The sequence below is a fragment of the Diceros bicornis genome, chromosome 19, assembly GCF_020826845.1.
Source record: "Diceros bicornis minor isolate mBicDic1 chromosome 19, mDicBic1.mat.cur, whole genome shotgun sequence".
NCBI classification, from domain to species: domain Eukaryota; kingdom Metazoa; phylum Chordata; class Mammalia; order Perissodactyla; family Rhinocerotidae; genus Diceros; species Diceros bicornis.
Genome location: NC_080758.1, coordinates 11,331,002 through 11,357,161, shown reverse-complemented (window position 1 = coordinate 11,357,161; position 26,160 = coordinate 11,331,002). Strand labels below are relative to the sequence as shown.

At 41.6% G+C, this 26,160-nt stretch overlaps 2 protein-coding genes across 6 annotated transcripts in view; one reads left to right on the top strand and one right to left on the bottom strand.

Annotated features, from left to right (window-relative positions):
- ADNP (activity dependent neuroprotector homeobox) overlaps window positions 1–26,160 on the bottom strand; it is a 38,917-nt gene that overhangs the window by 8,836 nt on the left and 3,921 nt on the right. Inside the window, exons 1-4 of one of the 5 annotated variants that reach the window (XM_058562466.1) lie at window positions 24,989–25,268; window positions 22,814–22,987; window positions 2,259–2,371; window positions 377–469 (exon numbers count right to left, since the gene is read on the bottom strand). In XM_058562466.1, the coding sequence (XP_058418449.1) occupies window positions 377–469; window positions 2,259–2,366 (201 nt within the window). In that variant the 5' untranslated portion in view covers window positions 2,367–2,371; window positions 22,814–22,987; window positions 24,989–25,268. Of the gene's footprint in view, window positions 1–376; window positions 470–2,258; window positions 2,372–22,813; window positions 24,479–24,988; window positions 25,269–26,160 lie in introns of those variants that run through there. The other 4 variants (XM_058562467.1, XM_058562469.1, XM_058562465.1 and 1 more) reach the window with 4 other exon arrangements.
- LOC131418777 (uncharacterized) lies at window positions 24,864–25,541 on the top strand. The gene has a single exon (XM_058563409.1). It carries the CDS (start codon window positions 24,864–24,866, stop codon window positions 25,539–25,541), a length of 678 nt encoding a protein of 225 aa, XP_058419392.1.

Sequence of the window (26,160 nt, the reverse complement as noted above, 5' to 3'; positions counted from 1 at the left end):
CTTGAGAAAAAATAACGATTGTGACACAGACAGAGAAAAATGATGGATAACCTAGATGAACAGAATGTTGGAGGGAACAGTTTAGACACAGAAGAGCCAAAATACTTTTCAGGGGGAATGCTGGTATACGCTGGGCTTTAGGATTTTTAAGTAACAAAATTTCCCATTCTTCTTACACTTGAAGCTTCAGTCCAATGACAAAAAAGACAAAAGTTCTTCCTAGTTTTCCCTACCACTTAGGAAAATATGAAAATTTTTTGACATTTTTCACATTAGGTTGTTGCCTACAAACAATGCATTACTATGAAAGGCCTAGAGCTGAAAAAGGAGTGTACTAAGGATGCTGCCATTTGGGGAGGTCTCCTGTGCCACTTACCTGGTTTTTTGTGAGTGAAGGGTCCCATAGTCCTACATCCTCCCATGTAGTGTTTTTCAAATAAAAGTCATTAGGTTCAAACTGTTTAAAATCCTAGAAAACAGTGAAAGAAGTTTACAAAAACAAAGTGGTATCAACTCTAGCCCAACCTTGCATATAAATCCTATCTCTTAACTAGGGTTGGGGAGATGCACAGGAAAACCAACCCCACCAAGAACTAAAGTAGGAGTGATAAAGCTCTTAAATACAAAAAGGCATATGGAAGTGGCACTGAACATCTTATATCAACCAAACATTCCCTTAACGGTCAGCCAGGCTCCCAAGGAAACTGCTGGAAGTTCTACTTAAGTAAAAAAATTCATCCACATATTAATAGCAAAGCTCCCTTCATTAGAATACTGTAACTCATCAGTTGCAGTACTTGGATGGAGTGTGAGACAGCACTGTTGCTTACAGCACTACAGGTGTGATGTTCTGGTTCTGGGCAAAAAAAACAAAAAGGGGGGGCTGGACTGGGAAGAAAATTCAGGATTTCTGAACCCAAAAAAGAAGAGAAAGTTATTCCAAGAAGGCAAACAGTAATGTTAAATTTATACTCTTATGTCAAAATTGAATGACCCACTTCCCCCCAGGCTAGGAAGATAAAGTCTTAGGGCAAAATTCCCCTTGCTCCTAAGAGGTTCACAGTGGTTCACAGTTCATTGTGAGAAAGTCAAGTACATGTCAACTCTAGAGTATGTAATGGGTGTAGTAATGGGAGTAACAAATCAAATGCAGGCTGGAAAAGGTACCTTAACATCTGCATCATTTATTTTTGTGAAGATTACCCCACTGAGCGTGAAGTGAATGGACGGTTTCATAAGGCAGATCTATTTGAACTTGAGGGGACGGAGAGTGGAGTGAACTTTCACACTGGGGGCCACATAACTAGAGAAGCCCACTTTCGAAAAGCTTCAGTCTTCATGACACACCCCTAGAGTATTACTAGTGGGGAACAGGAAAAAAACACCTGTTGCATGAAAGAAATTGCTTTTTTACTCTCAGTTGCATCCAAACATTGCTGAATGCCTCTATGTGCCCAGCACTGTCCTAGGTGCTGGAGAAACATGAATGGACGAGGTAGCTACAGTCCCTGGCCTGCTGGAACTTAAATGCTGGTGGGGAAAACAGCTTTAAACATTTCTTTTCAATCAGAGGCTTCAACCAACTAGCCACAAGACCTAGAGCAACCAGATCTGGAAAAGGAGGAGACCACTGCACTGGCTACCCCACAGGGCTGTTATAAAGCTCACAGAATATAAAAAGCCTGGAAAAACAGTTTGTAAAGTCCAAACTGTTATACAAGGGGAAAGAAATAGTCTATGATGGGTCAAAAAGGCCAACAAATGCTCAAATCCTAAGGAAAGAGACAATAAGCACCCAAACTGCCATGCCTCAACAATCAGGTCAACCAGAACATGCAGGCGTACCAGGAAAGCAGGCTCTGGAGTCCCACAGACAGACCCTGCCACAAGCTTAGTTGTGAGGTGGACCTATTTCTTTCTTGGTTCTTCATCTGTAAATTGAAGATGAGAATTCCCACATCCCCCCAGGAGCCGTTTTGAGGATCTGAATTGAGACACAACTTTAAAGCACCTAGTAAAATGTCTGACAATGTGTACCTTCTTACTGGTAACTGCTTTTGCTTCAGGATGCAAAGATGAAAAAGCCCATTTTAGGGAGAAGGGAACAAGTTAGGCTAACTGAGAAGGCTCTGGTGAAGCTAACGCTGTGGTTATAACTCAGAATCACACCTAAGAATTAAACCATCCTGGCTGCTGACACAAAGTAATGGATCAGAAGCTGAGTCATGTTAAAAATTTAAAAATGACATGCTACTTACTTCTATGTGTTCTTTACAGTATTCCAACCCAATGTCACTAAGTATTTTTTTCACAGTTTTCCGGGCTTTTCTTAAACTGCCAAGATTGTTGACAGGAAGTTGGAACATAGTTTCTATTGGGAAAAAAAATTTAAGTCAAGTCAAAACATGTACAATTTGTAATATTTACTAACTCTACTGACGGTAGGATCACAAACCCTGGCCCATTTTGACAAAAAAGGTGGGTAGACATCCTTATCTAGTATGTTCCGAATACTTAAAGCAGGCAGGCAAAATAAGCGCTGTCTGAGTTTTTTCTATGTTTAACAGGACATTTTATGTTACAGATTGACTATAAATCTAACCTGGCACAATTCTGATTAGGCTAAAAAAAAAAAAAAAACAATTTGGCAATGAACTTAAAGTTGAGAATTTGGTTAATAATACCAACTGATTATTTTAAAATCGTGAGTGCTTTTCTCTTTGTGATGTTAAACCTCTGAAGACAGAAAAATGTTCACCATTTCAGCATCATTACCACATAATTTTGAGTGTCAGGGAAAAGAAGTTTTTGTTGTCTGGGAAATGTCTTGCACATTGGTATGGTATTCTTAAAGAAACATCCTTAACAGTTTCTGTACACCACCCAAACTAAAGACACTAATGGTTGTGTAACTTGCCCCCCAGGTGGCACCATACCTGGACAAAAACACTCACTTATGGTCACGGAATGAATGCTGAGACGGGGGAAGCTGGCCACTCAGCATCGGAGCAAATGGTAAGTATTATAGACTTTAGGGAATTCTTTGGAAAAATGAAAAGGCTATATGAATATGAGGGAATTGAAAAATTATTTAAATGACCCAACACACTAAAGCAGAAATTTAGATCCACTTTCCCAAGTTTCTTAAAAACAAAGCTTAAGAAAATAAAATTAGTAAAATTCAGGTGCCTGAGAATTCGTATTTCCTATAAAATACGGTAAGAATTTATCATCAATTTAATAATCCAAATCAATTTTACAGGATATAAAGTAGTTCTAAGAAGCAAAAACAGAAGCCAAAGCCTCAGGAATTCAAATTTAATACATGCAAATCTGGTTTTCTAATTAATAAAGGCTGCTACTCTATAATACCACCACCATTTGTAAACATAACGTCAACTAATCCAAATGTAATACCATGTTACTTCATTTGTTATTTGAATCCAAAAATCAGTATTAACTATGAAAAAATGGAAAAGAAAAAATGAGTGAAGCCTACCAAAATAAATAGTAACTCCTAGAAATTCTGCATTTGGATATGTTACCAGAACTTAGAAGTCTCAAAATATTCCATATGAAGTACCAAAGTATAATTGAGGCCAAAAGAGAAATGCATTTCACTGAAAAACACTTATCAGCCTTTGCATCCTCCAGATGGAACTCCTACTAGCTATGAAGCATGACTAGAGTGCCCCCTGCACTCTCTGCCATCCAATAATTTGCATATTATTTAGCTAACGGCAGATAAGAAGTCACTTCTGATACAAATTAATGTGTATTCAAGGCCAACTCCATTATTCCTTATGGAAATTTTTACTGCTAAATTGTTTTAAACCATCTTTTTGATGGTTTTTTATCAGTTGCTTAATAAAACAGTTTCCACGAACCAGGTCATTGAGAGAGAACCAACCACCTGATAGAAAAATGTTTCAGAAATACAGACCGTGTTATAAGCTAATTCTGAAGAGACCAGGCATCAAAACAGATGCCCACAGACACTGATGTCTGAGACATCTTGTTTCTTATTTCATAAACTCTCTGTGGGCTGAAATCCAGAAGTTCTTTTGGAACTTCCCAAGTAATCCTGCTTCACTTTAGAGCAGAGATGTGCCAGAAGGCAGCTATTACTGGTTTTCCCTGCCTCCTGGATAAGCAGCTCAACATCTCAGCAAAACAAATATACAAAGATTTGGAAATGTTGCCACCAGTCTATATGGAAAACATCCAAGGGAGTCAAACTGCAGCTCAGGATAAAGGAAAACCCATGGAAAATACCAGACATTCTAAATGCCCATCCACAGCTATCAAGTCCTTTTCAGACCTCCAAAAGAAGCACCTCACTGCATGGTAGGTGCCCAACTTATCCACCTACAGATCTGAAAAAGTGAATATGCTCATAAGGGAGCTTAGTTACAAGAAACTTACAAAAAGTGATACTTCAGCCATAGAGTAAATCTCATTTACTTATTTAGGCTGAATTAAACAGGCTTATAAATACAATAGTGACACTGCTTATTGGAAAATGCTGTACAAAACACAGTTCTTTGTTCTATGATTAGCAACTAGGAGGAACCCAAGTTAAAGTTTACACTGAAAGATGTAGCATACTTTGAGTCAGGATTATAACTGTCTTCATAAGCCGATTTCTGACATTTTTAATGATCTTGGGAATTCTATGATCCGTCCCTTCTCCCAGATGGAGGTGCCCTCTGTGTATGTGCTTACAGAGACCTTTTCCAAGATTTTGTCCATCTGGAGCTGGAATAACACATCCATATGCATTAGCATCCTCAAAAGTATTTACAAAAATTCTTCTCTTTTTTGCTTTAACACTTTTTTCCTCCAGTATACAAAACAGGCACACAGTGCAGGAATATGAGCAAAGAAGGTTCCCTCCTACTCCTATCCTCCAGCCATGCAGCTCCCCTTCCCAGAAGGGGCACTGTTACCATTTCTTGTGTATACTTCCTGAGGTTTTCTATACCTGTAACAAGGCAAAGATTCCTTGAAAGTAAGTCTCCAAAAAACTCCATCAGTTAATGTTAGAATTATTATGGGTGATAAGAAAAAAAACTCAAGGGCCCTATGCCCTATTTTTTTTGTGTGTGAGGAAGATCAGCCCTGAGCTAAAACATCCATTGCCAATCCTCTTCTTTTTGCTGAGGAAGACTGGCCCTAGGCTAACACCTGTACTCATCTTCCTCCACTTTATACGGGACGCCGCCACAGCATGGCTTGACAAGCAGTGGTGGGTGCCCTGGGATCCGAACCCCGAGGCCGCCACAGCAGAGCGCTCGCACTTAACTGCTATGCCACCAGGACGGCCCCTATGTCTGTTTTTTTTTTCTTTTTTTAGCTTACTGCTTGCTGTTAAGAAACAACTTCAGATCAACAGTTGGCTCCAGGGTTCATTAATGTTATCTATTTGATTCTTGTTTAAAAACTTTTACAAAAATTACTCCCAGCCTCCTCCCCACCCCTCAAAAGCCCTTTGAATTAGAAATCTGGACAAGGGGCCCATACTTTAAGTGACTAACTGAGGGGTAGGAACAGAGTATATAGGAAATTGACTGCATGAGATTAAGGGCTATTTTCTCACTTCTGAATAGAAAGAGAGCTAAAAACAAAGTATTTAGAAGCATTACTCTTAGGGAGAAAGATGCCTTACAATAATGTCAAAAAATTGTCTAGAGATGGGCTTTGAAAGGAATGCAGAGGGATGGGCTTACTTTCTCTCTAGATTTGTTCCTAGGTGGCCAATCCTTTCTCTTGAACCTCCTTGGCTTCAGAATGGCCATTTTCACCAGGTCAGCACCATTATCCCAATAGCAAGGAGAGTTCCTTAAGCCAAACCATAAACCTCTCTCAGCTCATGGCATAAAAAAGGGAAAATATCCAATTTAATAGAATGGAACAATTGTTCACCTGTTTATCGATCATTTTCAGAGTACCTACACTTTGCCAGTCAATGTGCTAAGAATAGAGACATGAATAGGACACAGTTCTTCCCCTTCAACAACAGCCCATCACTTCTAGGAGACAGGACCCAGAGGACACAGCAGGCACTCGGTCACTGGAGTAAAGATGCTTGTTTTTGCCTGCTAAACTTCCTTTGGAACCATCCCTGCCACAGCTGATGTGCTGTCAGGAAGCCCTTCCTCCATCAGAGCAGAGTCCACAGGACTCAGACTGACGAATTAGAGCATTCTATCTCTGTAGACACTCACTAGTACAGCGTGGGACATGCGCCCAAAACAGGGCTGAGTGACGCTGAAAAGGAGAGTCAGGACCTGCCACCACATGGAGAAAGCAGAGAAGGGAAAAACTCCTGCAGACACTGCTTAAGGTTCTCAATCCAGCTGTGCCTGAAAGAAAGCCCCTCCCCTGCCCCGCCTTCTCATAAACGAGCAAACACATGATCATTTTTGCTTAAGCTTTGGTTCACGTCACCAAAAGTCTTGGCAGACCCACTGGACAGTGAGACATAGAAGAAGAAGTGAATAAGTAAGAGGAAAGATGGGGAATTTTATGCAAAATAATTATACTTGTGAATTGGGTCTAGTAGGAAGAAAAGGAGTTTGCCAGGAAGATATAGTTATTGTGAAAGATACTTTGGGCCTCTGGTTTCAAAAATACTGTACAAAAGAGTCAAACACTTTCTAAATTCTACAAGATTTTGAGGAAAGCTCACTGACCTATTAATAGAGTTAACATTTGCAAGTGTTTTATTAAGAATTGAAGATAAGTAGCTTTCGGGTAAGTATATGCCATCTGATGAAGTGGACTTAAATCATCAATTTTTGAGAATGATTTAAAATCAATGTTTAATGATTCAGCCACACTCTTTCCTATTGATCTCTGCAAATTATACTCACACCTACTGACTGGGGCCAAAACATTTAAGTTTTACTAATCCTGGGCAAACTCCTACTCATGTGTTTTCTTATAAAGCCAGAGTCAGATGGCTGAAATGAAAATCTGAGATCTGTAGCCCTGGGCTACAGATGAATTAGAACCATATTAATTCTATATAAGACTGATGAAATACATGCACCTCTTTCCCCTCCAAATACCAAAAGCAAAGATACTCCTTTACTCTAAGTACTAAGAGGGTAAATAAAGGCAGAGACAGCCTGTCTCATGAGGAAATATCTGTAGGCTGAATCTGTACAGGGGCAGGCTGCTGATACAACATGAATGACTGTGAACTTTACTTAAGCAAAGAGGCCATTAACTGAGAAACGTAATTATAATCATTTATGAAACAACAGCTCTGCGAAAAGACTTGGATCTAGTCAGGTGTTGTACTCAGGCTCTTCTGGGTCAGGAAGATGGAGGGGAAGCCAAGAGATGACAGTGCTAGTTCAGCAGGCTCAAGGCAAAGTTTGCAGGACCTGATGCACCACGAGTCCACGGGGCTTGTCTCTCTATGGTACTCCCTCTGCACAGCCACCAGATCAAGGATGGCATCATTTAGTCCCTGTTTTTAGTGGTAGAAGAAAAGGATTTATAACTGTGCCATCAGAAAGTAAAAACAAACACAAAGACATAAAACCCAACCTTAAACTTCTGACCAGGCAAAGATAAACAGTCAAGATAGGAGTGAAAAAAGAAAAAAAAAAAAAGCCTCCAAATCAAACTTCTCCAGATTATATTTTAAGCTACTGCAAGTATGGATCTAGCATGGCATGTTCCAGTATATAATTCTTCATATTTTTATATGCATTCTTATATGATGTGTCCCAAGTTCCTAATAAGAACATATGGTGCTATTTAACATGCCAGAAAATACAGAAGTAAGTGTGATAGTGTGTCCTAGTCCCCATCACCTGCAGGTGTAACCCTGCTACTTTCTAATATTGGGAACTGAAATCTCAACATATACTGGAGCGACAACTAATGCATCAGTTACATTAGTGAATGCAAATCTACAATCTTAGTAAGAAAAACATTTCTAACACTGCATTGAGAGCTAGACAAGGATGATTACTTCTTCCTGGTAACCCCTCAACATAAGCTGCTTAGTCTAAACCAGTGGTTTTCAACCTCCCCCCCTCCACCCTCCTTCAAAGGGGTGAAATCCTTGTTTCTAAAGAAATCTTAGTTGAAATATAAAAAAGATAAAATGTGGAGGGCTCAGGCTGAAAGGGAGAGAGGAAGAAGGAAACATTCTCTGTTCCCAAGTATTTCCTTGAAATAGTTACTTGTCTAAACTAAGCTCATAATCCAAGTTTATGCCAAGGTGGCAGTCTACTGAAGTGTAGAATCTGGACCTAGTGGGCAATCAACCAAAGCAGGAAGTTTAATGGCTATAGCAGAATTCCAATAGTTTACTGAAAATCTCCCCTAAATAAAATTATAGTCTGATCAGAATATGGTTACAGGAAGCCCACAGGAGGGTAAAGATTAGAACATAGTTATTCTTTCATGTTGTCTTTTAAATATTTCTACATTAAAGCTGTAAAAAAAAAAAAAAAAAAAAATACAGTCTCTCTGGGAATAGCTTTTACTTGGGGGGTGGGGGGCATATCTTTTACCGGGAATATCTTTTACTTCACTTTACCAAAGGCTGGAAATGTTGCCGTTACTAGTAAAGAAAAATGGCAGCTGTATTTTCTAAGTTAATGAAAATTAGGAAGACATCCAAGCTACTACAATATAAACAATTTCATTTTTGGTAACGTCATCATCATCAACCCAAATTAGTATGTAAGAAATTAGAAATTCTCACCCTTGATACTTAAAACAAAGTACTCAAATTAATGCTGATGCAAGTATTTATACAAAGATCTTATAACCCAAACTGGGGTTTTTAAGACTCAGATATTTGAGGTTTCTTTAAACCACTGATCTAACTAAAAAATAGTGTCATGCTATTTTCTAAGAGGCACAGGCATTTTAACAAGATTCTCATGCAGAGAATCAAAGCATCAGTTACTTCATTGCTACGCACAATGGTACCTTTTTTATTTTATTTTTTTGTGAGGAAGATCAGCCCTGAGCTAACATCCATACCAATCCTCCTTTTTGCTGAGGAAGACTGGCCCTGAGCTAACATCTATTGCCAATCTTCCTCCTTTTCTCCCCAAAGCCCCAGTAGATAGTTGTACGTCACAGTTGCACATCCCTCTAGTTGCTGTATGTGGGACGCCGCCACAGCATGGCTGGACAAGCGGTGCATCGGTGCGCGCCCGGGATCCAAACCCGGGCCGCCAGTAGCAGAGTGTGTGAACTTAACTGTTAAGCCACGGGGCTGGCCCCGGTACTTTTTTTTTAAAAACAGATTTTTTGATGTCTCTGTGGAAACATTTAGGACCTGTTAAGGTAAAAACTATTTAGGCAGAAAGAAAACATCATTCCCCTATTTATGTACTCTCTTTTCCTCCTACCGCCCCTCAGCAACATATTTAATACTCGTCAATATCACTCATTGAGAAAAATCCTGGTCATCATAAACACTGTTTCTTTTTATAACCCATGAGCACTCATCTTTCCTGACCTGGAATCTAAAGTGGTGAACACAGACACCTCATTTGCTTTTAAGGGTGTCACTAAGTCCTACGTTTAAGTTAAACCAGTTGTAAAAAGGTTTATATATTTTGTATTTTAAAAAATGAATCTTGTAAAGCCTTGCTAGAGCAACCCTCCAACGAGGGAGCACATTGAGGGCCCAGAGTCTACCTTCAGTCTGGAAGCACTCATCTAGTCAATCTTTCTCTAAAACACACAGCCCTGAACAGAAGCAGCCTATCTTTCAATTTCCTATAAGCTTGGGCAAAAGACCTTCCAGATGCCAGAGGCTCTTCATAGAAAGGTAGCTCTGTCTCCTCTCTTCCTCAATCCCAAATACCACAGAACAAGTAACTGTCTGACTATCCAGGGGCAAAATGCTCTTCTGGATTAGCAGATAAAACTTCGCAGTGTGACAGAGGTAAGAAGAAAAAGTTCAGTTTCCTCTCTCCTTAATCTTACCAGAAAATGTGCAGTAGTGTTGAGGCTAAAGGAGGGGATATTTGGAAAGCACAGGAGGATTAGAAAGAGAAACTACTTTGCAAATGAAGACAAAAATTAAATTTGAATAATGAATATCAATTATATTGCCTAGGATAATCCTATTAGAACACTGTAATAAAGACAAGAAGCGGGCAAAAAGACGTAACAATTTCTGTTTTCTTCTATTTTTAACTAACTGCACTGGCTTTTACTATTCTCTCAGTTTGATAATAAAAGAAACCCAATTAATTGAGTAAAGTGTCAAATACAAAACTGCCTCCACTTCTGAAGAAAACCTTGATTTTCTTCAAGTTTTTAAACCAAATCAATTATTAAATTCCTTATAATTAAGTTTTCATAACTATTTCTTTTGTAGGGAGATAGCATTTATCAAGGCAAAATGAGTATACTTATCTAAATAAAGCATCCTGTACAAAAACGTCTGGTCTCTTTCTATAAACAATGTGTGAATCCCTTCCACAAACAACCCTGCTCTAAGAGACTATCTCTCTGCTCGATCGAGTGAGGGGAACACACCCCCACAAGGCAGCTCATTCCACACTGGACAGCTCTGCTCACAAGTTTACTCTTTACAGTGTTTTGTAACCTGCCCACAGCTCTCTGTTCAGCTATAGAAGTCTAATCACTTAGCCACATAACAGCCTTTCAAGTTTGTAAGACACTTTCTCCTTCCCTCCCAAATCTTCCCCCTTCTCCAAGTTAACCACACTCAGTTCTTTTCACCATTCCTTCTGTGATCCCACAAGCCAACCTCTAACGGAGGGGCTCCAGTTTGTCAATCTCTCTGGTGCCCTAAATAAACTATTGTTCCCGATGTGACAATCAGAAGGTCAAATGGGACAACACTTTTCTAATTCTGGATATTATTTTTAAATTAATGCTCCTGAAAGGTACACTTGTGTTGTGGCAGCCACTTCACACATATGACTACCATCAACCAAATCTTTTTTTTTTTTTGGCATATGTGCTGCCTTTTTCAGCATTAGCTAGTTCAGCTGCTGAGGAAAAAGATATTCTGTACTGAATCCATGTCTAGTTAGAAAGGCAGTAACTGTCAACAGTCTTTAAGTGTCTTCTCAATTGAAGGGGCATGAGCATTTTGATTCCAAAATGAAAAAGAACAAATATCCAGTACAACTCCTAGGAAAGACAAGAGATTCAGATTTATATTCCAAACCACAAAATCAACTGAAATCTGTTGTGAAAAAGCAGCACTTTGAATCAGTGAAAGAACCCGGGCGTTGCCTAATGTAAACCCTTCTTATTTCACAGATTAGCAACTGAGGTGCAGCAACTGGCCTAAGGGTGCTCAGCCTGTCACGACAGGGCTGGGTCTCAGGGTCACCTTCAGACCTGGGATGCGGTGCTCCTCCCATGACCCATGCAGATGAAGCTCCTGACCCATGCAGATGAAGCTCCGCTCTCTGAGAGTAATTAAAAGTAAAGGACGACACATTACACACACACGTGTGAAGGTGCCAGAACCCCGACACCCAAGGTTGAAATGAGCTCAATAAAGCCCAGTCACACCAGCTCAAGGGGCAACACAGCAACCAGGGTGCACACCGCAGGTCAGACGGCCCGTCACACCCAGGGAAGGAGGGCAACAAGAACCCTGCTCTGAGACCGCCTGCCCGAAAGCGCTCTTGTCATCGTCACGGACGCCTACGGCCACTAGACAGCCACATCTACGGATATCTTCCCGTCCAAATTGTAAATATCTTGCAAAATGAAAAACACAACCTTGGTATCCTTACATAAAACACCAGCTTTTCAAAAAACAGATGTATCCTACATCTCTCCTTTATGATCATCCCATTATCAATACTCAAAGCATGTTCTTCCAAATATTGCTTGGAAAAGCAGAGGCTTTGATGATATTTCTTTTCTGAAGGGCAGGGGTAGACAGGCGGCCGGTCTGCTCAACTACTTTTTAGGCTCCTTTTCTCAAATAAAGTTCTCTTTGTTTTCGTTACAAAAACGGGGAAATGAAAACACACATCCACACACAAACTTGTACACGAATGTTCTCAACAGTATTCACAATACCCAAGGAGGAGAAACAACCCAAATCTCCAACAACTGATAAATGGATAAATAAAACATAATATATCCATACAATGGAATGATTGAGCCATAAAAAGGAATGAAGGCCTGATATATGCTCCAACATGGATGACCCCTGAAAACATTATAAGTGAAAGCAGTCACAAAAGGCCACTTATTGTATGATTTCATTTACAGCCACGTGTTGCTTAACGACAGGGATACATTCTGAGAAATGCGTTGTTAGGTAATTTTGTTGTACGAACATCATACTTAACACAAACCTAGATGGTATAGCCTAGGCTGTATGGTACTAATCTTATGGGACCACCACTGTATATGTGGTCCGGTGTTGACCCAAACGTCGTTATGCGGCACATGACTGTATATGAAATGTCCAGGACAGGCAAATCTACAGAGACAGAAAGGAGATTATAAAGTTGCCTAGGGCTGGAGGAGTTACCAATAAAGCTGTTACCAAAAACAAACAAACAAACAAACAAAACCACCACAAAGCAATTAGGCCTAATATAAGATTACAAAATATAGATAGAGATAAGTGAAAGAATATAACTTAACTTTACCCAAAGACAAGACAGTAGTTAATAGTGGGTATATTTATCTTTCCAGATTTTTTATGCACACATAATTTGTTTTTCTTTTAAAAGAAACAGAATCTATATATTTCAGTGTTTACTCATGCAGCAAGAAAACCAACGTTGCTTGAAAACTTTATAAATTAATTTTTACTTTAAGAACTGTGCTTTCCAGTAAGGTAGATATTAGCCACAAATGGCTATTAAGCACTTAAAATGCGGCTAGTCTGGACTGAACTGAGATACGCTTTCAAAAGGTTCTTTATTTGTTTGTTTATATTGTGGTAAAATACACATAAAATTTACCATCTTAACCATCTCTAAGTGTACAGTTCAGTGGTATTAAATAGTCATCAGTACTGTGCTACCACCACGACCATCCATCTCCAGAACTCTTTTCATCTTGTAAAACTGAAACTCTATACCCATTAAACAATACCTCTGTATCCGGTAATCACTATTCTACTCTGTCTCTACAATTTCGACTCTTCTAAGTACTTCACGTAAGTGGAATCACAAAATATTTGACTTTTTGTGACTGGTTTATTTTAGTTAGCATAATGTCCTCAAGGTTCATCCATCTTGTAGCATACATCAGATTTCCTTCCTTTTTAAGGCTGAATAATACTCCACACTATGTATATACACATTTTGCTTTTCCATTCATCTGTTGACAGACACTTGAGTTGCTTCCACCTTTTAGCTACTGTGAATAATACTGCTATGAATATAAGTGTTTCTTCGAGACTCTGTTGCCAGATCACATAGTAATTCTCTTTCCACAGCAGTTCTACCAATTATGTTCCCATCAACAGTGCACAAGGGTTCCAATTTTTCCACACCCTCACCAACACTTGTTATTTTGTGTTTTTTTTTTTTGAGAGTAGCCATCTTAATGAGTGTGAGGCAGCATTTCACTGTAGTTTTGATTTGTATTTCCCTAATGATTAGGGACGTTGAACATCTCATTTGCTTATTGGCCATTTGTATATCTTCTTTGGAAAAATGTCTATTCAAGTCCTTTGTCCATTTGAGATATACTTTTAAGTATAAAATATACTCGGAATTTCCAAGGCTTAGTGTAAAAAACGTAAAATGTCTCATAAATCTTTTCAAAAATATTGACTACATGTTGAAACGACAATAGTTTGGATATACTAGGTTAAAAAGATATTATTAAAATTAATTTCACTTTTTATTTTTAAAAATGTGGCTACTGGCAACACAGATCAATCTGGAAGACATTATGCTAAGTGAAATAGCTAGTCACAAAAGGACAAATATCGTATGATTCCACTCATACGAAATACTAACAGTAGTGAAATTCACAGAGACAGAAAGCATAAGCGTGGTGCCAAGTGCTGGGGGTGTGAAGAATGGGGACTTATTGTTTAATGGGTATAGAATTTCAGTTTTGCAAGATGAAAAAAGTTCTGGAGATAGTGGTAACGGTTGCACAACAACATTCAGTGTACTTAATTAATTATCACTGAACTGTACACTTTAAAGTAGTTAAAATGATAAATTTTGTTATGCATCACAATTAAAATAATTTTTTTTTAAAACACGGCCACTGGAAAATTTAAGGCAACTATAGTGAAGACGGAGCCAGAGAAGGTTTGCTTGTAATATTATCAGCAGGGTAGTCTAGGCTCAAAATTAAGAGGCATTCATCATTGATGGGTCTCTTTGCTAAAACTATGAATATTAAGTATCTGTTAAGATTCCTTTGAACAAGACAGATCTTCTAGAGCAAGACCCGGATGTTAATATTGGAGCTTTGAAGGCCTTTACAAATATTAAATGAGTGAACTCTATGGTAATGTATTAATGCCCCCAAACTGTTAAGTACTTAAAAAAATTCTTAGTACAGAGTTCACTTTCCTGGCAAAATCTACTCCACTCCAAGAGGCCAGGAACAGTGGAATTTATCACTTCTGTCAATGTCAACGGCCCCAATTCATACTCGGCCTTAACTAACAGATTTAATCCAGCTGGGGTTACTTTATTGAGAAGTTCAGCTATTTTTTAGTTTTGCAAAACTGAAATGACTCTAGAGCATGTAGCAGTACAGAAAAGATTTTCACAAAATCTCGATGTGTTAAATTTTCAAATCACCTTAAGTTTCTTTCAAAGAGTTACAAGGATAGAACTGCAGAAGGGGAGAGGTCCCAGGAAAAATAAAACAGGAAGCCTTTTCAAAGGTAACAGAATGATGAAACATTTAATTTTAGCACTTTAAGCAAGTTTTGTTTTCTTTCATGTCGGTGTGGCTCATTAATATTAAGCCAAGAATCTACTGGGAAATAAACACCCTGGCTCACCACCTTATCAATCATCAAAATTATAATCACACTGTGACTTAAAAGTTTTAATTTATTTTAAATGCTCATCACAGGTGATCTCACAGATTTAGTAAAATACAACCTGAAACTGTAATTGATACAGCTGGTAAAGAGGTATTTATGTTGTAAATTACAATCACTATGAATCATTTTTCAGCAAGGATTAGTTTTCCTGATCTCAACTGATAGACTAACCAGAATCCTTAAAATATGCTCGAGGACAAGGGTGCCATCTCACTATCCAAGGCAAAGAAGGTCCATTAGAATGACCCTGCCTGTTTTTCCCCTGCTATATCTCTAGCATCTACAACAGTGGCTGGCACATAGGAGACACTCAATAAATGTAGACTGAATGAACAGTCCTTGCCTAAAAAGGGCTTACAGAGATGATACCCCATGAATATCTACAGGAAAAGAGGCAATGTGTCAGATGTGTCACAAACTAAATGATCTGAGGCTTCGTAAGAGGGAAAGTTCATTCTCACCAGGGGAGATCAGGAGAGGGTTGAAGCAGCTGCTGAGCTGCCCCCACTAAGTTAGGTTGAGAATCTGCATTCACTGCAAAAAACTTGCTGGCACAGTTCCAGAGGTGGGAAAGCAAGGAGTTCTAGGAACTACTGCACAGAGTCAGAGTGGCTGCTATGTCAAGCTTCTGAGTAATAATGAATGACAAGGTTGGAAAGGCAAGTTGGGAACAGGATGGAGGCCTTGAGTGTGAAGCTAGAGTCTGCTGCTGCCATGTCTGGTGGCCAGCGAGGAGACGCTGCAGGTACTGAAGTAGAGAAACGATGCAATTCTGATGGCCCTTTAAGAGAATTAATCTGGTCATGTTCGGGAGGTCCCATTAAAAAAGGTCTGGAGGAAGTCAATTAAGTAGAAAAGTGAATACAAGACTTAGCCAATTGTCAGAATTACCCTAGGGAGCCTTACACCCATTCCAGACCTACTCAATCTGAAAGGTATGCAAAATCACGAGAGATAACAAGACAATGAAGTGACAGCAAAAAGAAGTGGAAAAAAAGGTTCAAAGGTGAAGCCTATAGTCGACATCAAAATTTGTGTTTTCCAATAGGACTATATTGTTTTCATGGAGGAAAAAATTTAGCTGACGTTATCACCCACATGCAAAAACTTTTACCTCATAACTTCAAACTTCTATAACAAGAAGTAGGGTGACAGCACAGTAAAGCTTTCCTCTGCTAGAAAAGATGGTACGTTGTAGTGACTGAGAACATAGCCCTAGAGAGGACAGATCTGTGTTTTTAAACCCTTGCTCTGCCACCTACTAGCTTTGTGACCTTAAAAGTGTTACTTAACCTCTGGAGGTCTGTTTCCTTACAGTATAACCAGAAGGACACTATTCAATTGTTCAAATGTCAGAAGAATTAAATGAGATGATACCAGTTAATGCTTTTCTTTTTCTTTCGTTTTTTTTTCCCCCATTGTTCAAATGTCAGAAGAATTAAATGAGATGATACCAGTTAATGCTTTTCTTTTTCTTTCGTTTTTTTTTCCCCCAAAGCCCCAGTAGATAGTTGTACGTCATAGTTGCACATCCTTCTAGTTGCTGTATGTGGGACTCGGCCTCAGCATGGTCGGAGAAGTGGTGCACCGGTGAGCACCCGGGATCCGAACCCGGGCCACCAGTAGCAGAGTGCGCGCACTTAACCGCTAAGCCACGGGGCCGGCCCATCAGTTAATGCTTTTAAAGCAGTTATCATTATTACCTTAAATCAGATCAGATACTGGCACAATCACTTTGAAAACTGTGAGTTCACACCAGGGTATAATCTTTTAAAAAGCATGGACTATTATTATTCCTGAGAATCAGATGTGGTTGCCATACATCTGTTCCTGTACACATTAAAATGTGCATTCATACTTACACAGTGATGTTTTTATACAATACTTGACATTTGTGTGACCCATTCACGCTAAAGAGCATATTCTTAACTTTACAAGCTCTGTGGCACTTAAAATGCTTATGGAACAGAACATCTGCAGTACCCAAAATAAACCTAGGTGACTTACAGTTACGTAGAAACATAAAGGTGTGATCTAAATTTTGCATATTTATTTTTAAAAAAATAGGTGGGTCGCTCCTCATTTAAGAAGACTTGCAGACTAAAAGACTACTGCCTACAAGTGGAAACTGCTATTATGTTGCTGCTCATCCTGTTACTCTGAGTATTTAGACTTCAGACAAGGATCTCAGCTGTGACCAACAGAATTTCTGAAATGTCAATGGAACCAATGGTTTTCAGGGTGGCTTCTGAGTGTGTGCTGAGACTTGAAGATACACACACAAACGGAGGGGACGACAGCGCCTCAGGGACAAGACGAAAGCTGAACAACTGGAGATGTGGTCCCCTAACTCGATCGATTTTATATACTTGAGTTAACATGAAATTGTATTTGAAAGGGGGCAAGACGCCTTACTGCTTAAAAAAGAAAAAAAGAAAAAGAACATCTCTAACATCGCAATCTAGCTTTAGGGAGAGTGTGAGATGGGGACTGTTTCCCAATTTGCTCCATTTTAAAGAGGCATTCCAGGAAGGCAGAGACACGTCGTGGGGAGTGAGTCCAACACTCCGCTGCCTACAGAAGAACCCCACAGGCTTAGAGCTGCGTGCTGTCAATACAGGTGGACAAGCTGGCCTAAGAGAAACGTGAAGATGGGAAACCAATTAATTCACAAGCGGGCATAAGAGGACATCCAGATATGTCCATTCACGATCATTCCAGAAGCATGCCACTGGCCTTTGCATCTAAATGGCATAAGACAAAAAGTAGGTTATTTTCAATCTCTTAATAATAAATTTTCCATGCTCTATCAAAACTATTCAGAAATAATTTTCCCATAGTAATGGGAAATGTCTTTTTCTCACCATTCTTGAAGAAGAGAATAATTTATTTGAATCATCTTCTGAAGTTTTTCTACGCTATCTCCTAGAGTCAGGGCTTAGCCACAGCATTCTTTGTAGCAAAAGCATTCTTCTTGTAGCAGCTTTTGCCATTCGATGCCTCAATCACTTGCTGCAGAAAAGTTTTATTTGTATTTTTCCTGTTGTTTTTTTTTTTGGTGAGGAGATCAGCCCTGTGCTAACATCTGCCAATCCTCCTTTTTTTGCTGAGGAAGACTGGCCCTCGGCTGACATCCGTGCCCATCTTCCTCCACTTTATATGGGACATCGCCACAGCATGGCTTGATAAGCGGTGCATCAGTGCGCGCCCAGGATCTGAACCGGCAAACCCCGGGCCGCCACAGCAGAGCGCGCGCACTTAACCGCCTGTGCCACCGGGCCGGCCCCCCTGTTTTTAAGTATAACTGATCTTGAACCAGGATTCTGAGCATTCTCTACATTAGGACTCTCCCAGTCTCAGTTCACCTCTTTCACAAGAACAAGAATTCTAATTGTTGACTTAAATTAACAACTCCAATTTAAAATTTTAATAAATTCTACCATATTTCCACTAGATAGAAGTTTCTTTACATACACTAGATTTCAAAAGAGACCACTCATATAGGTTCTCAGCTGTAGCCAGCTCTCACCAAAAAAGGAAAGCTTTACAGATTGTCAAGGGAAGCACAGGTTTCCACAAGCTCTTAAATGGAGCATAGAGGGTTCAGAAAAAGAAAAGGCAGACGGGCAAAAGCCAGCAATTATCTGTCTAAGCAAAAATAACTGCTCAAAGGAGAGAAGGAATAAGACTGCCCTAACCCAAAACATTGGGGAAAGCATCAGGACCATAAACAAATTTTCTTTTTAGATCCTTATACAAGCAACTTCAAACCAGACATACGCTACTTCAATTAACCGCCACCAGCACCATTTTCACCCATACTCTCCTGCTGGGCTGTGGCTAGCTGCTTTAACTGTGGAGCCCATCTGGGATCTTGTGGTGTTAGCTGACATATAAGCACAAAACATCACTATGAAGTTATGAAGCATTCATTTGAGCCCTCATTAGCCAAACAGCTCACAGGAGCACTATCAAAGCCTGTGCTCCAAGCACAGGCCTGGGAACCAGCCCAGACTTCATCACTGCACATGCTAGTGCCTTGATTTCCCTACTCGTGAAACAAGGACAGTCCCGAGAGAACTGAGAATGGTTTATACAGTGCTTGGAAAATAAAACGGGCAAGCCATCAATATTATTGTATAATACCATAAAGGCCACCCAGGGGATCTTTAACTCATAGCTCATCCTGATTAAAGGCATCAACCAAGTCATATGAGAAGCGATACATCAACACAAACAACCCAAAGCTGAGTGACTCAATTACAAATCTACACCCTAAATGGAGAGGGAATTAGGACACGTAGGAATTCATTTTTAATTCCGAGGGCTGGTCAAACAACGCATGAGTCTCTTACAGATTATGCGCATGTTTCTGAATTACATCTTAAACTATGTTCAGAGCAGTTCTTCCCTTAGTAAACTCTATCAAAAGTCTTTTATGCTCTCCTTTTAATTTCCAAACCTTTATCTCTGGAACACTGCTGAAATTCTTGACATTTCAGGATTTCTCTAGAGGCTGTCTTGGAATTAAGCTAGGGATCAAGAAAACCATGGAGGCTTGTGAGTGCATCTCAAAGAACTAAAGGCAGAGGACAGTGAATGCATACACAAAGATGAGGAAACCCAGAACTGAAACAGTGAAAAGAATTTTGCAGTTTATACTGATGAGAATAAAAATACGCACTCCAATCAAAACTGTCACTTTACAGAGCTGGCTCACATTTCACCTGTGACTTCCTATATATGCACACATATCCATATATATTATATATACATATACCAATTTGAGAAGCCTGATAATATGTGAGGAGAGCCTTCTCCTTTCAGTGAAGCAGACTATGGATTCTCATTTAAGCTGACCCCTAAACTGGCAGATTAAGGTAGGTCAGGACCAAACACAGGTATGAGGACTTCTAAGACACTGAGAGACTGAGACAGCACAATCATCCTGCCCCCCACTTTCTAATTAACAGGACCAGGAAAACAAACAATAAAAAACGATGAAGTCACAAGGGAACCATGACCACTCATGCTGGGCAAAACGTGGACGGCTTCTCCTAACAGTGTCTCAACGAACAAGGTGGAAAGTGCCAATGTGCAAACAAGAAACAGCTTCTACATTCAAAATATCAATTCAGTTAATTAGTGTGGGGCTTTGGTGCATACCAGTTTCAAATGCCAAGTTTCCAAACTAACAACACAAAATGTACGAGTGAGTGATGCACATCAGCAAAATATGGCATTTGCTCCAGACTTAATACCACAAGCTCTTATAGAACTAGGGCAGGAAAAAATTTGTATGTTTACATGATGCTAATAACGAGTCAAGCTCTGTCAATCTAACTATAATTAAATTATTTACATAGGGGAGCAACATTTTTCTTAATGTTCATGCCTCTTAGGCAAATAAATCAAAGTTAAACTCTCATGGAAAGTATTTTACCTTCTGGAAGACATAACAGACTTTAAAGTCCTTTGGAAGTCCAGGTTGAACAAGTAGCTTATTACACAACAGTACTGGGCATCTTGGTGTAAACTACAAACTAGCTTCTAATCTTACAAAAATTCAAATTTTTTGTACTTCCACATAATTTTTTTTAAAGTTTATTTCACTGAAATTTAAAAAGGTTATTAAAAAAACTACAATGTTTAATTCTGAGGTTTTTATCTGCACTTTAGAAAACTACTATAGTTTCCAAACTACATTTCTAATATTTTACTTGTGTTTAATAATATGATAGTTATTTCCAACTCTAAAAAAGTGCATTGTATCTTATGTGTATACACACACTCAGCCACCAACTAATGGAATCAATCTATCAAGGTCTATTACAACTTACGCAATTTTGTAATTTATGAACGGGTCTCAAAAGAAAAAAAGAAATACTATTTAAATTCTAAAGTTTTTCTTTTATCTCTTCTCTACCCAAGTATTGATTTCTACTTGCTCCTTTACAACAGCTCATCTTCCTTATTAAACTGTAGTTTTCACAATTAAATGTGTAGCCAGCATGTGCACATCATCTTAAATATATCAACCACCAGATTGCTGAATATTTAAATTTTCAAAATACTAACAATTCCTAATGTTTTTCAAAATTTGTAAGTAGTTACAAGGAACACAACAATTTAACCCACACATAGTGTACCTTATATAATTATGCCTTTAGTAATCAAAGATAAATAATCAATGTATGCACACACGTTAAAATGAAAATCAAAAGCCATTTTTACATGATAAAAGCCTATTGGCTGGTTATTTGGAAGCAAGTACATGTTCAGGAAAGGCCTGTTCTGATCAGAGAATCTTTAAGGTTTTTAGAAGCTTAGCAACTCTTGAGACTGGGTCATCAAAATAAGAGTAATTAAGTACTTGACCCTTAATGTGTTCAACACGGTGACATTTCATTTTTAATATAAATACTATTAGAACTTTTCCTGCACTCTGGTTTAAGGAAAAAAAGAGAAATTCAAGCAAAACAAGCTCACAGTGGTTATGTTTAAACCAACGACTTCCGGGATAGGCAGGGCTAAGGGTCTTTAAGACAGTCACAGCCCAATCTCCCGTACTTTCTATGCAGCAATTGTTAAGAACTAAAATCAGAGACTGTTAGTTCGAAGCACAGCAGCCTCTGCTGAGGTAGTCTCAGGAAATTTTCAACAAGGGCCAACATGAAGACGGAATTTCTTCTTAAAGTTCAATTAAACAGGATACCCATTCCCCACCCTCTACTTAATTGAGGCTTTTTACTGTACTTTAACGAACCCTCAGTTTACCTAAATTCCAGCCTTCAAGCCCAATTGTTCCACCTACCCCCATTTTTTTTTGAATGCCAAAACCAAGAAACCTTTGAAACTGCAGAATACATGCTTTCTAAGAGCTCACAGCAAGTTTTCCTGTAGGGGGAAACGGCTATTATCACTAAGGACATCAGTTAACACTGTATCTTATGTATAATTTGCTAAATCAAACAACAGCACCTTCACAAACTTCACCTCAAACATATCCTCAAGTAAAAAGTTGTCTTCAAATTACTCGTTTAAAAAGTTGTGTAACTGTACGTCAAAGATCAAATATAGGTCAAAATCATACCTGTTTAACAAATACTAAACAGTATTTAAAAATTACAAATAATACTATTTAGATTAAATATCTGATTCTTCTAATTATTTAAAAAATTGTAAAAGCAATATAGTCAAGTCTCTAATGGAATACCTGACCCAAGCTGCCTCCTTTTCACTCACCAAAATATTACTTAGTAACAATTGTCCAATGAAAATGCTCCCTTCAGCATCAACTGGTTAACTATGTATCAAAGAATATACTCATTCGTTCTCCCATAAATTTATCTTGGTGTATCTATATAAAAATACTTGTAACAAAGTCTTAAAACTACACTTGAGTATCAACAACCACTGTCAATCTTTGGTAGCAAATCTCATGGCAAGGTCTGTTCTGATCAGAGAATCTTGAAGGTTTTTTAGAAGCTTAGCAACTCTTGAGACTGGGTCATCAAAATAACAGCAATTGAGAACTTTACATACTTTATACATAAGAGTGCAGAATGCAAATGATTAAAACAATATTAGCAACTTTAAAATTTTCTCTTAAGCCATAGGTCATTTCTCTGTTCAGAACCCACAACTGCAACCAGCTCTAACCGGTTCCTTGAGGAATGTGGCTAGGCTAAAATTTTGGAAGTGTTGGCTTTGGTGGTGACCAAGGAGGAAGAAGTCTCTGGCTTCCCTGTTGCTGTAGTTCCCACCCTCCAAAATGAATATACCCACCGGTGTGAATTGATAATGTGGTCCAAAGAGCAAGGCAGGAACGGAGTCCAGATCCTCAAAATGGTAGTACAGGGCATAACCACTAGGCCACCTATCAGTTCAGTACAAAAAGTACAACCCTGTGCATCATGGTGCAAAAGCTGGGGCCTAGGTTTCGCATTGTGCATCTCACACCTATGGAAATAACAAGAGGAGTAAAATCTACAGAAATCAACACACCCTAAGAAGGTGGGTGCTCATAGAAGACCGGTGTCAACACTTTTGCAAAGGTGGTTGGCTACTGAGATAATGAATGGCAATTACAAGTCCAAAGTTGGAAGGAAACAACCTTTTACAATCAACTCTGTTGAGTTGGACAATAAAGAACTCAACATGGGCTTGATGTTTACCAACAAGGCTTTGCAAATCATGACACCCATCTACATGCTTATCAAAACTACTACCCCACTAAAATCTAACATCCCTCAAGAATAATTTTTAACTCTCAAAGAGCTGGAAAGATTTGGGCCATGAGGAAGGGAGGTAATCAGCAATTCCCCAAACCCGTTACTCTCAAGGTCTTAAACGTTCTCTCTTACCATCTGACCTTGGAAAGATATGGTAACACATTCAAAGCTTAAGGTGGAAGAATTGCAGAGAAGGGGAAGTCTGTGTACCAAGGATGTGCCAAGGTGATGTGTCAAGAACAAATGTGGATTGGTCTGAGGGTCAACAGTTTTGAAGAGTAAAAAGAACTTCTAAAATGTGGGGTGGATTCTTTAGAAGAAATAAAATCACTGCTCTTGACTCACTTAATCTTTCGCCATGTTGCTGTCAGCTCACCAACTAAGAGTGCGAGAGTGTGTCTTGCTGGGTCCATTTTCCCATGGTCTGTAGAAGGCGCTGTGAAGCACATCCTGTTCCAGCTCTGGGGCCCTTCCCCCTTCTGCAGCCTTACCCAGTGCAGGGAATGCGCCCCCTACTGACTCCAACACTCATCGCCTTTAGCCGACTTGGCTGCGGTGCATTTTGGGTGGGGGCTGGTATTTTCTTCATGGCCATAAACCAGAAGCAACAATGCAGATTTATAAAGAAACTGTATCAAGCTACCCAGGAAATTTTTTTCTTTTTCATTTTGAAGGTTCAAGACACTGGCAGGAGAAGCATCAGGGATACATTAGATGTGTGGGGATGGACAGCATTAAAATGGCAAACACAGGAAACAGTTTAGTTCTTCTTCCCTCCTAAGCCTTTGTCTGAGAAATGGGGTTATGGCAAGAACTGTCCAGAGCAATTGGCGGATGCAAGAACATCAAGAAGACTTAGTGTGGGTATGTGTGCGGCCACAAAGGACATCAGACCTTGGCGCCTGGTCTTGGGCAGAAGAGGAAGAGAAGCAATCGCGCCTTTTCCAGCGACAGGCATCCAGGTTGTGGGGGAGGGGAAGGCAGGCAGGCAGCCCGGAGGAAAGAGGTGATTAAAAGGGTGCTCAAAGAACTACTCCCCATTCATTGCACTGAAAAAAAATCTTTTCGCAGCTTTCTGGATTTCCATTTTTCACCATCTTATTGCAAAGTTGGGGCTCAGAATGCTCGTAAGAGGCCGTGCTGACCGGGCAGCTGCGATAGAGAAAGGGGGTGGGGGGCTCGGTGGTCAGGACAGGAGGGGAGCTGCACGGTGGGGAGGAAGGATCGCACCGGGAAGCAAAGACTTTCACTCCGTGCCTTACATGCTCCCCGCCCCCCAATCTGGCCCCCCTCCCCCAGCCAAGGGTGGGCAGACCTGGCAGCAGGCCGGTCCCAGGCACTGAGGTGTGCGTGGGGGGGCTCCTTTTGGGGGGGCGGGAGGCAGGGATCAGCTCCAGGGATGGGAGAAGCTCGGCTCTCGCTGGGGGCGGGGTGGAAGGCGATGCCATCAGCGGCCAAAGCTCGGGTGGCCGGGCCGGCCGCTGGCCCCGGCGGGCCGGCGGGGCGGGGACGGGGGTCGGGCTGCAGGAGGAGGCGCCTGGCCCCCGGGGCCGAGCCGGGTAGCGGTCCGCGCCGGGCGGGCGGGCGGGCCGTCAACCCGGAGTATGCAAAGGAGCGCGTGCGGCTGGAGGGCTGGCCGTCTCCACAACAATGCGCCCGCGGCCGGCGGGCGGGCGGGCGCGGCCGGGGGTCGCGAGCGGGGCCGGGCGGCGGGCGGCGCGGGGCTTACCTTGACTCGGCCTCGAGGCGCGCGCGGGGCCGGCGTGCTCGGGGGCCGGGCGGCGGCGGCGGCGGGCGGATGGCGGCGGCACGGCGCTGGCGGCGGCGAGGGCGCGCCCGGGGCCTCGGCGGGCTCCGGCTCGCGCCGCGGCCGCGGCTGCTGCCGGGGGGCGCGGCGGGCGCAGCACAGCGGCGGGCGGCGGCGGCGCGAGCGGCTCCCTCCAGTCCCCGCGCGGGCGGCGGCGGCGGCGGCGGCGGCGTCGAGCGGTGCAGACAAAGGAGGGGCGGAGGGAGGAGACGGAGGGTGTGGGAGAGGCGGCTTCACCGGCGCGGGCGGCGGCGGCGGCCGCGCTGCTCTCGCTCCTCAGCAGCGGGGACCGAGAGAGGGAGCTGTGTCTGAGGAGACGCCAAAATCCCCCTTAGCGCTGCCCGCGGGAGGGGGAGGGGGCACAAGATGGCGGCGGCCGGGGGGGCGGGAGTTCAGCTCATGGATCCCGGCGGGCGGCGGAGGGGAGACCGGGCCGGCGGAGGCGGCGGCGGCAACGGGCGGGGGAGGGGGCTGATCCCGCGTCTCCCCTCGGCAGACAATACAAGCGCCTCGGAGCGAGTCCCCGAACCTGCCCTAGCCAAAATGGCGGCCGAGAAAGAGCGGAAGTGACGTAAGTACCTTATTAGCATAAGAGGACTCATTGTCCAGCTAAGTAGGGGGGGCAGTAAGGGACAGTATCCCTTCCCCCCATGTCCCCCAGGGACAACTCTCTTACTCCCACCTGTGCTTGCACCTAACTTTTTCTGAGGGTGGCCCCAGCACCCCACCCCCGCCTGAGGGAAATTATATAATCCCCACTGAGGGGGAGCTCTCGCGAGAACCAAGATGATTTGCCATTGACCCACTAGGAGGCGCCGCGGATAATGGCCGCAGTGCGCTTCCAGGGCCTGTGTGCACGGCGGGCGCCTTCCCCTGGCCGCAGCGCCGGCGGCGGAGGCACAAGCAGCGGCCGCAGCACGCCCTGCACTCAGTCAGGTGGCCGTGCTGGGGATCCCTGCGCGGGCCCCGCGGGGCCTGGACTAGATCCGGCGGGAGGGGGCGTGCGGGCCGCCCGCCGCTCCACGTGCTGGCAGGCGCGCGCTCTCACGGGCTGGGCAGCGCGGAAGGGCAGGGACGCCCGGCCGGTCGTGCCT

Excerpts from the sequence above, each read along its gene's own strand:
- LOC131418777 (XM_058563409.1), top strand. The coding sequence starts at position 24,864 with ATGCAAAGGAGCGCGTGCGGCTGGAGGGCTGGCCGTCTCCACAACAAT.